The sequence below is a fragment of the Urocitellus parryii genome, chromosome 1, assembly GCF_045843805.1.
Source record: "Urocitellus parryii isolate mUroPar1 chromosome 1, mUroPar1.hap1, whole genome shotgun sequence".
Classification (NCBI taxonomy): Eukaryota; Metazoa; Chordata; class Mammalia; order Rodentia; family Sciuridae; genus Urocitellus; species Urocitellus parryii.
The window spans coordinates 166875272-166888412 of record NC_135531.1 but is presented as its reverse complement, the minus strand read 5'-3'; the positions used below and the strand labels follow the sequence as shown (position 1 = coordinate 166888412).

The following is a 13141-nucleotide window of genomic DNA, read 5'->3' as shown; positions in this document are numbered from 1 at the left end:
AGGCTATCTTTCCTACTGAGACTCAGTACATGCTTTCTGCAATGGTACCCGCCAGGACTGGCCCCCATAGCCACCCTGCAAGGTGCGCACACCAAGCCACTGGATGTGAGGAGTGGGGCTGAGAGTGCAGCTCAGTGGAGGAATGCTTGCCTACTACGCAGGAGGTCCTGAGTTCATTGAAACAATGGACAGGAAGGAAGGGAAGAAATGAAGATTGACTTCCTAGAGCATACCCTCCATATCCTCCAGAGAGTCCTCCCAAGAAGTGAAAAATAACTGAGATGGAAACCCTGTGTCATGCCCAACACAGGATCCCTGTGACCGTCTCTTTCCTATGTTCCTTCAACAGAGACTCAATAAATACTAACATGCTGTGGCCAGAAGAGTGTCACAAAGATTTCCTACACCCAGGCCCACAACAGGAACTAGCGAGGGAGGGCAACTGTATCACTGGAGCAGCACTGAAGAGACACCTCATTTTGAAGACATCTGAAGACTCTAGAAGGACAATAAATCCACACCACCACAGGCACACAGAGGGGCAGGAGAACACAGAGAGACAATAGGGGAAAGAACCCTACTGCTGCATGAATCAAACCACCTATTAGACTTCAAAATTCCCACTGTCTGGGAAAACAAAAACCAAAGAACTGGTTAGGATACAACACAAAACTCGTGCAGTCACACACCCAGCCACCTCCCATTGCCCACTCCTCTAGGACAGTCACCACCTCCCCAAAGGCCACACCTCCTCCACGAACTCACACACCCAGTCACCTCCCATTGCCCACTCCTCTAGAAGAGTCACCAACTCCCCAAGTGCCACATACCTCCTCCATGTAATCACACACCCAGTCACATCCCCACTGCCCACTCCTCTAGGACAGTCACCACCTCCTCAAGCACCAGTTCTCCTCCAAGCACTCACATACCCAGTCACCTCCCCATTGCCCACACCTCTAGGACAGTCACTACTCCCCAAGTGCCACACACCTCCTCCTTGAAGTCACATACCCAGTCACCTCCCATTGTCCACTCCTCTAGGACAGTCACCACCTCCCCAAGTGCCACACACCTCCTCCCTGCAGTCACACACCCAGTCACCTCCACATTGCCCACACTTTTAGGACAGTCACCACCTCCCCAAGTGCCACATCTCCTCCAAGCAGTCACACACCCAGTCACCTCCCCATCGCCCACACCTCTAGGACAGTCACTGCTCCCCAACTGCCACACACCTCCTCCCCACAGTCACACACCCAGGCACCTCCCATTGCCCACACCTCTAGGACAGTCACCACTTTCCCAAGTGCCACACACCTCCTCCAAGCAGTCACACACCCAGGCACCTCACTATTGCCCATACCTCTAGGACAGTCACTACTTCCCAAGTGCCACACACCTCCTCCCTACAGTCATACACCCAGTCACCTCCCCATTGCCCACCCCTCTAGGACAGTCACCACCTCCCCAAGTGCCACACAACTCCTCCAAGCAGTCACATACCCAGTCACCTCCCATTGTCCACTCCTCTAGGACAGTCACCACCTTCCCAAGTGCCACATCTCCTCCAAGCAGTCACACACCCAGTCATCTCCCCATTGCCCACTCCTCTAGGACAGTCACCACCTCCCCAAGTGCCACACACCTCTTCCCTGCAGTCACACACCCAGGCACCTCCCATTGCCCACTCCTCTAGGACAGTCACCACCTCCCCAAAGGCCACATCTCCTCCCCGCAGTCACACACCCAGTCACCTCCCCATTGCCCACAGTTCTAGGACAGTCACCACCTTCCCAAGTGCCACATATCCTCCAAGCAGTCACACACCCAGTCATCTCCCCATTGCCCACTCCTCTAGGACAGTCACCACTCCCCAAGTGCCACACACCTCCTCCCTATAGTCACACACCCAGTCACCTCCCCATTGCCCACACCTCTAGGACAGTCACCACCTCCCCAAGTGCCACACACCTCTTCCCCGCAGTCACACACCCAGTCACCTCCCCATTGCCCACACTTCTAGGACAGTCACCACCTTCCCAAGTGCCACATATCCTCCAAGCAGTCACACACCCAGTCATCTCCCCATTGCCCACTCCTCTAGGACAGTCACCACTCCCCAAGTGCCACACACCTCCTCCCTATAGTCACACATCCAGTCACCTCCCCATTGCCCACTCCTCTAGGACAGTCACCACCTTCCCAAGTGCCACATCTCCTCCAAGCAGTCACACACCCAGTCACCTCCCCATTGCCCACACTTTTAGGACAGTTACCACCTCCCTAAGTGTCACATACCTCCTCCCCGCAGTCACACACCCAGTCACCTCCACATTGCACACTCCTCTAGGACAGTCACCACCTCCCCAAGTGCCACACACCTCTTCCCTGCAGTCACACACCCAGGCACCTCCCATTGCCCACTCCTCTAGGACAGTCACCACCTTCCCAAGTGCCACATCTCCTCCCCTCAGTCACACACCCAGTCACCCCCCATTGCCCACACTTCTAGGACAGTCACCACCTCCCCAAGTGCCACACACCTCCTCCAAGCACTCACATATCCAGTCACCTCCCATTGCCCCCTCCTCTAGGACAGTCACACTTGCACAAGATGGCACAACTCCTTCATGCCGTCACACACCCAGGACCTCCCACTGCCCACTCCTCTAGGACAGTCACTACCTCACCAAGATGGCAAGTCTCTTTGAAGTCCAACAATTCCCCTCTTTCAGTTTCAGTGTAGAAGAGCAGATCCATGATCCCTCTTGCCCTCAACTCACATCTCAATGGATATTTATGGTTGAGTATTCTTCTCGTGACAATTTTCTTTCTCATACCAAATACCTGTATTCTGTTCTGTGTCGTAGCATGTGATTTTTTACTCGTTTGTCTCCATCTCTCTATGAACTCTTACCCAGTCCCTATGCAGGAATGGCTCAAGAGTTTGGTGGATGAACGCATGTCCAAATATATGTCCTCTCTTGCTGGACTCTTAGGTCATATCTAGTTTAGTGTCATGCTCTGCAATGCCCCATTGTAGAGCATCTGGAGAAAGCTGAAAGCTCATGGCACTGCCATGTTCTCAATGAAAGTATACCTGGTCTCTGGCTTGGCAGATTCATGCATTGAGCCAGGGGAGGTTGGATGGCTGGGAGGCATGGGGAGGGTGGCCCACCAGCAGAGGTAACTTATGCCAGGTTAGGGCTGTGAGTACTCATTCTTGAATCAATCTGAGGAGATGAAGAGAGGACAGTGGATATGGAGTTTCTTTATTCTGAACAACTAGCAATGCCCCTTCTTATGGTTCAGATGTGGAAGGTGTATATGGGGTCACATGTTCAGAGCTTGGTCTCCTTGTAGTAATGTTGATATGTGCTGGGACTTTAAGGGTTGCAGCCTAGTGGGAAGTCCTTAAGTGATTGGGGTGCTGCCCTCAGAAGGGATTAAAGTAGTTCTTATGAGATCCTAATGAGTTCCTGAAAAATCAAGTTTTTATAAAAGTACAAGCCTGACTTCTGAATCTCTCTGGCTTTCTGTCTTGCCATATGACCTCTCCCTCTTACACATACTCCTAATACAATATCATCTGCCATGAGGCCCTCACAAGAGACCAAATAGAAGGGACTGCTCCATTTTGGGCCTTAAGCCTCCAAACCCATAAGATAAATGAACTTTTTTTCTTTATAATGTTTCCAGTTTCTGGTATTTTGTTATAACAACATGTATTCACACATATAATAATACATATAGTCCTATAATAAAATACCTGAGTCAAGTTATAAAGAAAAAAGTTTTAATTTGGCATGCAGTTCTAGAGGTTCCCAATCTGAGACAGGCAATCCCAGTTTCTGACCCGTGGTGAGGTAGCACATCATGACACAAGCACAAGGAGGAGTAAAACCATTCACCTCATCACAGGCCAGGAAGCAAAAGAGACAGGAAGGGGCTGGGGTCCCTCAATCCCTTTCAAGGGCATATCCCTAATGACCTAAGGACCTTCCACCAGGCCCAACCTCCAAGGAGTTCTACCACCTTTCAATAGTGCCACCCTGGGGACCAAGCCTTCATTCAACACAGGGGTCCTTAGGGGATATCCAAAATCCCACCATGGCGCTGACCAGTTTTGAAATCCACGTTTCTATCGAGTATACAGTATAACTCAGCAGTTAAACTTGTAGTGTCCAGACTGAGTAGAGTAGCTAGAAACTGCTTTATGTCTGGGCACAAGGGCTATCTAGTTGGGTCACTTACCTGCATGCCAGAAGGACCAGCTCCTCTCTGTGGAGGAAGAAGCCCCTGTGCTCCTGAGCACAGAGGCCTCTTGTGGCAGCTCAATCTTCTTGTTGAACTGTACTTCTAAAAGGGGAATGACCTCTGGCATCTTGGCAGATATCACTCGATAGGCCACATCTGGTCTGCCAATAAACCGCTGGCGAATGCTGATTTCATAAGGCGAGTGCACCTTAATGTCATCTAGGTCTTCCCTCTCAAACCTGTGTAGGAGCAAAGAGCTGGAGTCATGGATTTCCAACCCAGAAACCAGGATGGTGAGCCTTCCTGGCTTAACATGGAACTCTGTTCTTTGGGAAATAATAGCAGGGATTTTGGCCACGACTCCCTCCTTTCCAAATGGCTCAGAACCAGCCATAGAGGTGCTTTCCCTGGGCTTTACTTCTACTGGTGTCTTCCAAAGCTTGGAGCTGAAAGGCCACCATGAAGGCGATTCCAGTTCTGTCAGCAATCTAAAAGTGAAAAGAAAACACAGAAAACTGAGTCAACCTGCTTTAAAAGAGTAATGATTTTTGTTTGTTAAAAGACTGCTTTAACCTTAGTAAAGCACATTACCATTAATGTTTCTCACAAGCACTTATGAAGCAGAAAGAGCAGAGCTGTTAGCTCCATGGTTCACGAGGGGGATGAAGGTTCAGGGCAAATAAGGATACTTGCCTAGAGATACCCAGCTAATCTGTAGTAAGGACATGGCAAATATGCACATCAGATTATGATATTTCTCTTTCCATAATATTCTGCCTTGACCTGAGGAATTTTGACTCAAAATCAATCCTGATCTCAATTTCTGAGAGCTAAGATAACTTTCAGCAGTGTGGATACTCTGCACTGTTCAATACAGTAGGAGTCATACATGGCAGATTGTCAACCTGAAGAAAGAAACAAGTTCCAGCTATACAGTGATGCATGTTTAGAGACACATGGTTAAAAACACATGGTAAAAATATGAAAACACAGGTACAGTGAAAACAAAGGATTAGAAATAGGTATATCATGCTCAAAGTATGAATGTTAGTTACTAAGGGTGAAAAAGGCACTGCATGATAATAAGAGAATCTATCCAACAGAAACATTTAATATTAAATGTGTATGCATTTAGCAGAACTTTAAAATTAATTAAACAAAAAATTTTTAAAAACCTGACAAGATCAAAAGGAGAAACAATCACTGTTGTAGATGTTTTTTTAAATTGGTAAAGTGTCTCTGGGTTTAATCCCCTGTACCAAATAATAATAATAATAATAATAATAATAATTCATTAACTTAATTAAAAAATAAAATGTTTGGAAGGACATAAAAAGGATGAGAAGAGAGATGAGGAAGAGATGAAAGATGTCAACTTTAGTGAGACCCTATCTCAAAATAAAAAATAAAAAATAGAAAGAGCTGGGGATGTAGCTCAGTGGTATAGCACCCTTGGATTCAATCCCTAGTACCACACACACACACACACACACACACACAAAGTACACAAAGAAATGAAACTAGAAAATCAATAATTAAATGATAACCTCAAAATCCTCAAATATTTGGAAATTAAACACGTGCTGAAGTAATACAGGGATCCAAAAAAGAAAAAAGGAAATTAGACCATATTAAAAGTCAATCAAAACGAAATTAGAACAAAATTAGAACAAACACAAACTGGTAGGAAGCTAATACAGCAGCTGTTAGATAGAAACGACAGCTCTCAAATCTTCCTGGAAAGGCTGAAGTCAGTGATCTAAGCTTCTATTTCAAAAAGTTTCAAAGCAAAGAATAAACTAAATTCAAGTGAGTAGAAAAAAGAAATGCAGAGATCAGTGAAATTGAAAACAGAAAAAAATGAAACACTGACAAAACCAAAATTCAGTTCTTTTAATTTAAAAAATTAATAAATCACTAACAAGAAATGATCAAAGAAAAAAAAGAGAAAATGCAAATTACCAATATTGGGAATGAAAAGGGGAGAAAGATTACCATAGATCTTGAAAGGCTTGTAGATATTATTCCCAACATCAATAAATTGACAACTTATATGAAATGGAAACACTTGAAAAATCAAACATTCTGAAACTAAGGCAAGAAAAAAGTTAAGAATGTATGAATTATACTTGTAATTCCAGCAACTCAGGAGGCTGAGGCAGGAGGGTTGCAAGTTCAAGGCCAGCCTGGAAAACTTAGCAAGACCCTGTCTCAAAATAAAAAGTACGAGGGTATATGGCTTAGTGGTAGAGTACTCCTGGATTCCATCCACAATACTGCCACACAAAAAGGAATATGAATTGCTTTACAAAGAAATTGAATCTGTAATTAAGATCTTGTCATAGCAAAAAATATGAGCTAGGTGGTTTAAATAAATAATTCATTAATTTAATTTAATTTAAAAAAAAAGGTTTGGAAGGACATACAAAGGAAGAGAAATGAGGAAGAGAAGAGAGATTCACGGGAGGAGAGACATCTCCCAAGAAGTGTCTGAGGAGTTCCCAAAGGGAGAACTTGACTCAGGACCAGAGGGGTTTTTGGCACAATACGGAAAAGAGTTTCAGAATGTGTCAGTCCAAGGTGTAAATGGAGGTGTCTTTAGGAAAGCAGATGCTCTTCAAGGAAGAACAGCCTCAGTCTCAAAAGAGAGATGTCTTTGGGTAAAGCAAGGAACATGCACCCGAGGAAGAGGGCAGGCTCTGCAGAGGGAGAGACACCAACCTATTGGTGCAGGTGTTCATATTTATAGGGGCTGGTGCTTGGGGCTGGACAAGAGGCGGAGGCAGGTGGAGCTGTACAAGTCCATGCCAGTGCATTTCCCTCGTTTTACAAGGGTATGGGCCAGTGCATGTCCCTTGATGTTTCCCACTGTGCTTTCTGTGTCTCAATGGCTCATGGGTGTTTCCTTCAAGACTCAGTATCTCTCTATACACCCTAAATCCCTGTCTCAGTTTCACTGGTGAATTCTGTCAAACATTAAGAAAGAAATAATACCAATTGTATAAAGAACAGTGTAAGAGTAAGTGCCCTGTCCTTCATTTCATAAGGCCACATAACTTGTGCGCCAAGCCAATAAGGACCTTGCAAGAAGATAACACAGAATGCATAGAGGTTGGAGATCTCCACAGAGGCAGAAGAGACTTCTACTTGGATCTTTCAGGCTCTTGACACATCCTGAAAAGAATTTAAGGAGAAGTCAGATTCTAGCAGAGGAAAAACTTTGTTAAAAAAATGAAAGGGCTTGAAGATGCACATTGCTAGAGTAGAATTCGAGCCATCTCAAGAGTGAGGGGTGCCTTTTTTTAGAGGAACATTTGTGAGAAGGAGGCCTTTCTACCTACCTTTTATTTCTTCTCCATTTTACCTCATCACCAATAGGTCTTATAAATACAGAAGCAAAATTCCTTATGAAAATATCAGCAACTCACATCTGACAATGTTAGGGGAGAAACAGATAAGGATAGTAGGAACTCGAGGCTGAGAATGATTCTATAATTGGGCTCACTATGCTGACCCCTACATGCTTTCTTTGCCTGCAACCCTGCCTGGCCTAAGTGGACAGGATATGTCATGTTCCTCAGCAAACTGGGGCAGGGGCAAAGGTCAGGCATTCAGTGAAGATAATGAAGGATGGGGGTCTAGAGAGAAAGGATAATGCTTGGTTATCAAAGAAAGAACAACATGTTGCTAACAGTTAACCTTCACACCTCTGCTCTCAGTCCCCTATACAGAGAAGAAAGAGAAGACAATCATTAAAAAGCAGAGTCTATAAGAAAGCAAGTTGCACCCCCCCCAGGGGATTCCAGCTCTGCAGCCCCACTTCCCTTCAGAAGAGTCTGTCTATATCACTTTCTTATATAAAACTCGCTCTCTACGCTTGCCTCCTTGTCTCTCCAGAGTGTGATCTTCAACACCGGGGAGCAAGAACATCTGCAGTGAACTGTATCAATGAAATAGAGGGTATAATAAAACTTAAGAACGCGGTATTCATCTCAGGAAGATGATGTTGGAAATTAATCTATGTAATTCATCTTACCAGTAGAGAAACAGGATAACTCTATGATCACCATAACAGATGGAAAAAAAAAACCTCAAGAAATTCATCACTCAACCATGTTAAAACTTCCAGAAAGTTAGAAAGAGAAGGAAACTATTCAGTTGGATCAAATATAACTAACAACATGCCTGATGTTAACAAAGGATCAGAAACAGTAAAAACCGGGCAGATTTCTAAACGTATCCAAGCTTTGAAAGCATTCCCCAAGTGTGATATAGTGAAATATATTTGGTCTTCCTCCCCTAATCAGACATCCAGCACCTAAGGTCCTTGAAATCTCTGAAGTGATGTGTCTTGCCCGCTGCTGAGTCCGCTGCTGACTGGCAGCCCAGGCAGCTTCAGGATGGGACTGGTCCCTGAAAGACCAAGGCAGGGTCAACCTCCAGGGAAGAGAGAGGGGCTGCGGGCTAAGTGGATCACCAGTGGCCAGTGATTTAATCTGTCACGCCCATGGAAAGAAACCTCCATAAACCCCCAAAAGCACAGGGTTCTGAGAGCCTGGTGGCTGGACCTGTGGAGGTTCCTGGAGTGTGCAGGTGAGATGGGGCAAAGGCCAGGTAGCTAATTATCAAAGAAAAGGAAATGGGTAGACAGCACTCCCCATCACCTGGCTGCTAACAACCTCTGGGGGAGGGGAAGGAATCACAAGCGATCACCCCCTAAAGGGCTCTCTTCCTGCCCTTCTGGTCATTTTTGGCCACATAGGCAAGGTGGGTGAAGAAGACACGAGAAGAAATGAAACCTGAAATCTACAAAAGGTGCAAAACACTCCCACTCTCTTGGGCAGCAGTTCTGGACTCCCTCCTTTCTGGAGGAGTCTCTCTCTCTCGCTCTCGCTCTCTCCCTCCCTCCCCTCTTTCTGTTTTATTTCTTAAATAAAATTTACTTTCTGCTCTTGCCTCGGCTTTCCTCCGGGGGTTTATTCAATACCGGGGGAACAAGGACCCAGTCCTGAATTTCAAGACGGGTTTCAGAGGACATGAAGCCTCTTCTCCTACCTCACTGATGCGTCTCTTCATCTGCATCCTTTGTAATATCATGATAAACCAGTAACTGTAAGGAAGTATTTCCCTCTGCTTTGTGAACCACTTGAGCAAATTAATCCAATCCAGGGAGGGTTGCAGGAATCCCGGTTTATAGCCAGTTGGTGAAAGCACAGTTAGGAGAGCATGGCTGGCATCTGAGGTAGGGGCTACCTTGGGGACTGAGCTCTCAATCTGTGGGATCAACCTCCAGACAGACTCAGAACTGAATTGAGTTAGAATACACTCAGCTGGTGTTCACTAAAGAACTCCCTGCTTGCTGGGTGGGGGCGGGGAGGGAGGGGACAGGCCACACATCTGGTTTCAGAAGCAGTCTATACTGTAAGAGTATAAGAGAAACTGAGTCTGTTTTTCTCCCCTTCAGGTATTGGATTTCACAGATAAAGACTTCAAGGAAGCCATTAGAAATGTCCAAAGAATGAAAAGAAATCATGTTAAAAAAAAAAAACTGAAGGTGAGTATGGTAATGATTTGTTTAAAGAAAAACTACCAAATTTGTATTAGAAGAACCAAATGGGCCAGATGCAGTAGCACATGCCTGTAATTCCAGCAGCTCAGGAGGTTGAGGCAGGAGGATCGCAAGTTCAAAGCCAGCCTCAGCAACTTAGTGATGTCCTAAGCAACCCAGTGAAACCCTGTTTCTAAATAAAATATAAAACAGGCTGGGGATGTACCTCATTGATAGAGCGCTCCCCCATTCAATTTTTAGAAACACGAACACACACACACACACACACACACACACACAAATGGAAATTCTCAAACTAAAATAACAGAAATGAAAACTTCATGAAAGAGACTAAATTTGGTTTTGCAATCACAGACAATCCGAATTTGAAGACAGATATACAGAAATCATACAGCCTGAAGATCAGGAAAAAGGGGAAAAGAATAAAGAAAAGCAAACAGATCCTGGGCACCCGTGGGATCCACTGAGAACATCATCATTCAAGCAATGTTGGTGCGAGAGGAAAGGATAGAAGGTTCAGAGAAATGACTGGCAGGATGAAGTCTTAAAAGTACCTCCATTTCATGAGAAACACTGCCCATATATCTAAGACTCCAAGCCAACCTCCAGTCACATGGAAACAGAGATGTACATCTGGCCAAGCAGGGGAGCTGGACAGGCATTCCCTCATGGCAGTCCAGTGGGCCAGTTCCCTCCCAGAGTCACAGGGTCAGGAAAAACCTGCTGGAACACTAGTAAGCACAGAGTAAGTACAGGGTCTTGTAATAGAATACCCCAAGTGTCTAGGACAGTGGAAAATCACTGGTTGTATCAAGAACTGAGAGAGTCTAACTGGGCGTGGCCTGTAATCCTGAGGCAGGAGGATCACCAGTTCAAAGCCAGCCTCAGTAATTTAGCAAGACCCTAAGCAACTTAGTGAGACCCTGTCTCTAAATAAAACATAAAAAGGGCTGAAGATGTAGCTCAGTCAAGCGCCCCTGGGCTTAATCCCTGGTACCAAAATAATCATCATCATCATCATCATCATCATCATTAAAAAATAAAAGAACTAGAAAAATCTCCATCAGAGTGGGAAAAGACAAAATAGCATATGCCCAAACTCAGATGATATGGATGGTGAAATTACTAGACAAGGGTTTCAAAGCAGCCACCATAAAAATATTACAATGAGCACTTTGGAACACACTCAAAAAGAACAAAAATTCTGAGTCTCAGTCAAGAAAAAGCAGCCATAAGAAAGTAATACATGGAAATTTTAGAACTGAGAAATATAATAAACTCATATAAATCTGTCTGAATGAGAGAAATTCCAGGCTGAAGAGACAGAGAAAAGAGTCAGTGAAATCAAATATTAAACAATTGATACTACCCCATCTGAATAATAGAGAGCAAATCCTAAAACAAGAAAAAAAATCTAGTACAGGCCCATGCCTGTAATTGCAGCTACTCAGGAAGCTGAGGCAAGAGGATTACAAATTACAAGGATTACAATCTGGGCAATTTAGAAAGATCCTGTCTCAAAATAAAAAATAAAAAGGGCTGGGGATGTAGTTCAGTGAAAAAGCACTCCTGAGTTCAATCCCCAGTACCCCCCCCACACACAAATGAATCAGGAATAAATTTAATTTAATCAAGGAGGAGAAAGACTCGTGCACTGAAAACTATAGAACATTGATGAAAGACATCCCATGTTCATGGGGTAGAAGACTTAACTACCATTTGTTAAAATGTGCTCACTTCCCAAAGTATCTACAGATTTGACACAATCCCATCAAAATACCAATGTCTTTTTTAAATAGAGATAAAACACAAAAGACCCAACACAACCTTGAGAAAGAAGAACAAAACCAGAAACATCACACAGCCTCATTTCAAAGAGCATTATAATCGAAACAGAATGTTACTGACATAAAAGCAAACATACAGACATATAGAACAGCATGTAGACTCTTCTGCCCTGAGCCCCATTCAAAACTTGTAGTTTCCAAATCACTGGGTAAATGTATAGAGTGGCATGAGGAGGATGTTGCCTCCGCAAATCCTAGACGCCCACCTAGGTGTTGTGCTCTTCCTTGGTTGGAGGAGGGCAAATGCAACAACCTGCCCTTCACCTTAGCAGAGATATCTAAATGTGCCTCACACTGAGGGAGATGTAGAAGAGCCTCGGTGTCCAGGGCAAGATGGCGAAGGGACCAGCAGGGGATCCAATCAGACAGACCTTCTGTACTTGTGCTCCTAAGTGGGGGATCCAATATAAAAACCAAAACAGACACAAGGACACAGGGGACACCAGTCAATAATAGTGAGGAGAGCGTGGGCAGGGGAGGAGATAAGGAAAGGAGGAAATTCCAGAGACCATAAAAAGAACAGGCCAAAACTCCCCACGGACTCCTGACTCGGGGCCCTTCTCTTTGGAGAAGTCTGTGTCCCCTGCTTTTGCATCACCCTGCTGCTTGCTTGCTATGTCCTGCTCTTCAATTCTTTGCTGAACAGAGACAATGAACCCAGCACCTCTAGAGGTATCAATACCGCTGAACCTCTAGAAATGTCAATGAAGTGGAAGTCCTCAAATTTCTGTCAGATTTATTTCCCACCCATTGATACACAAGCATCATATCAAGAAGCCCAGAGTGGTAGCTATGCCTCTCTCACTTGGTCCAAATGCCACGGTGTCACCCACGTGTCAGACCAGCACAGTGCCTTCTGTCAAGGAACACCACGGTGTCACCCACATGACAGACCAGCCCAGTGTCTTCTGTAAAGGAATGCCACGGTGTCACCCAAGTAAGAGACCAGCGCAGTTCCTTCTAGGGCATTATGTAAAATTGTGGATATGTAACTGACGTGATTCTGCAATCTGCATTTGGGGTAAAATTGGGAGTTCATAACCCACTTCAATCTAATGTATGAAATATGATATGTCAAGAGCTTTGTAATGTTGTGAACAACCAATAAAAAAAAATTTAAAAAAAAAAGGAACATCATGGTGTCACCCACATGACAGACCAGCGCCCTGCCTTCTGTGAAGGAACACCATGGTGTCACCCACGTGATAGACCAGCGCAGTGCCTTCTGTGAAGGAACACTATAGTGTCACCCACGTGACAGACCAGCGCAGTGCCTTCTGTGAAGGAACACCATGGTGTCACCCACATGACAGACCAGCGCCCTGCCTTCTGTAAAGGAACACCATGGTGTCACCCACGTGATAGACCAGCGCAGTGCCTTCTGTAAAGGAACACCATTGTGTCACCCACATGACAGACCAGCGCCCTGCCTTCTGTAAAGGAACACCATGGTGTCACCCACGTG

At 45.0% G+C, this 13141-nt stretch overlaps 1 protein-coding gene across 1 annotated transcript in view; it reads right to left on the bottom strand.

Annotated features, from left to right (window-relative positions):
* Snap47 (synaptosome associated protein 47) overlaps window positions 1-13141 on the bottom strand; it is a 66962-nt gene that overhangs the window by 26629 nt on the left and 27192 nt on the right. Inside the window, exon 3 of the mRNA XM_026379955.2 lies at window positions 4258-4748. Coding sequence (XP_026235740.1) covers window positions 4258-4748 — 491 coding nt within the window. The remainder of the gene's footprint in view (window positions 1-4257; window positions 4749-13141) is intronic.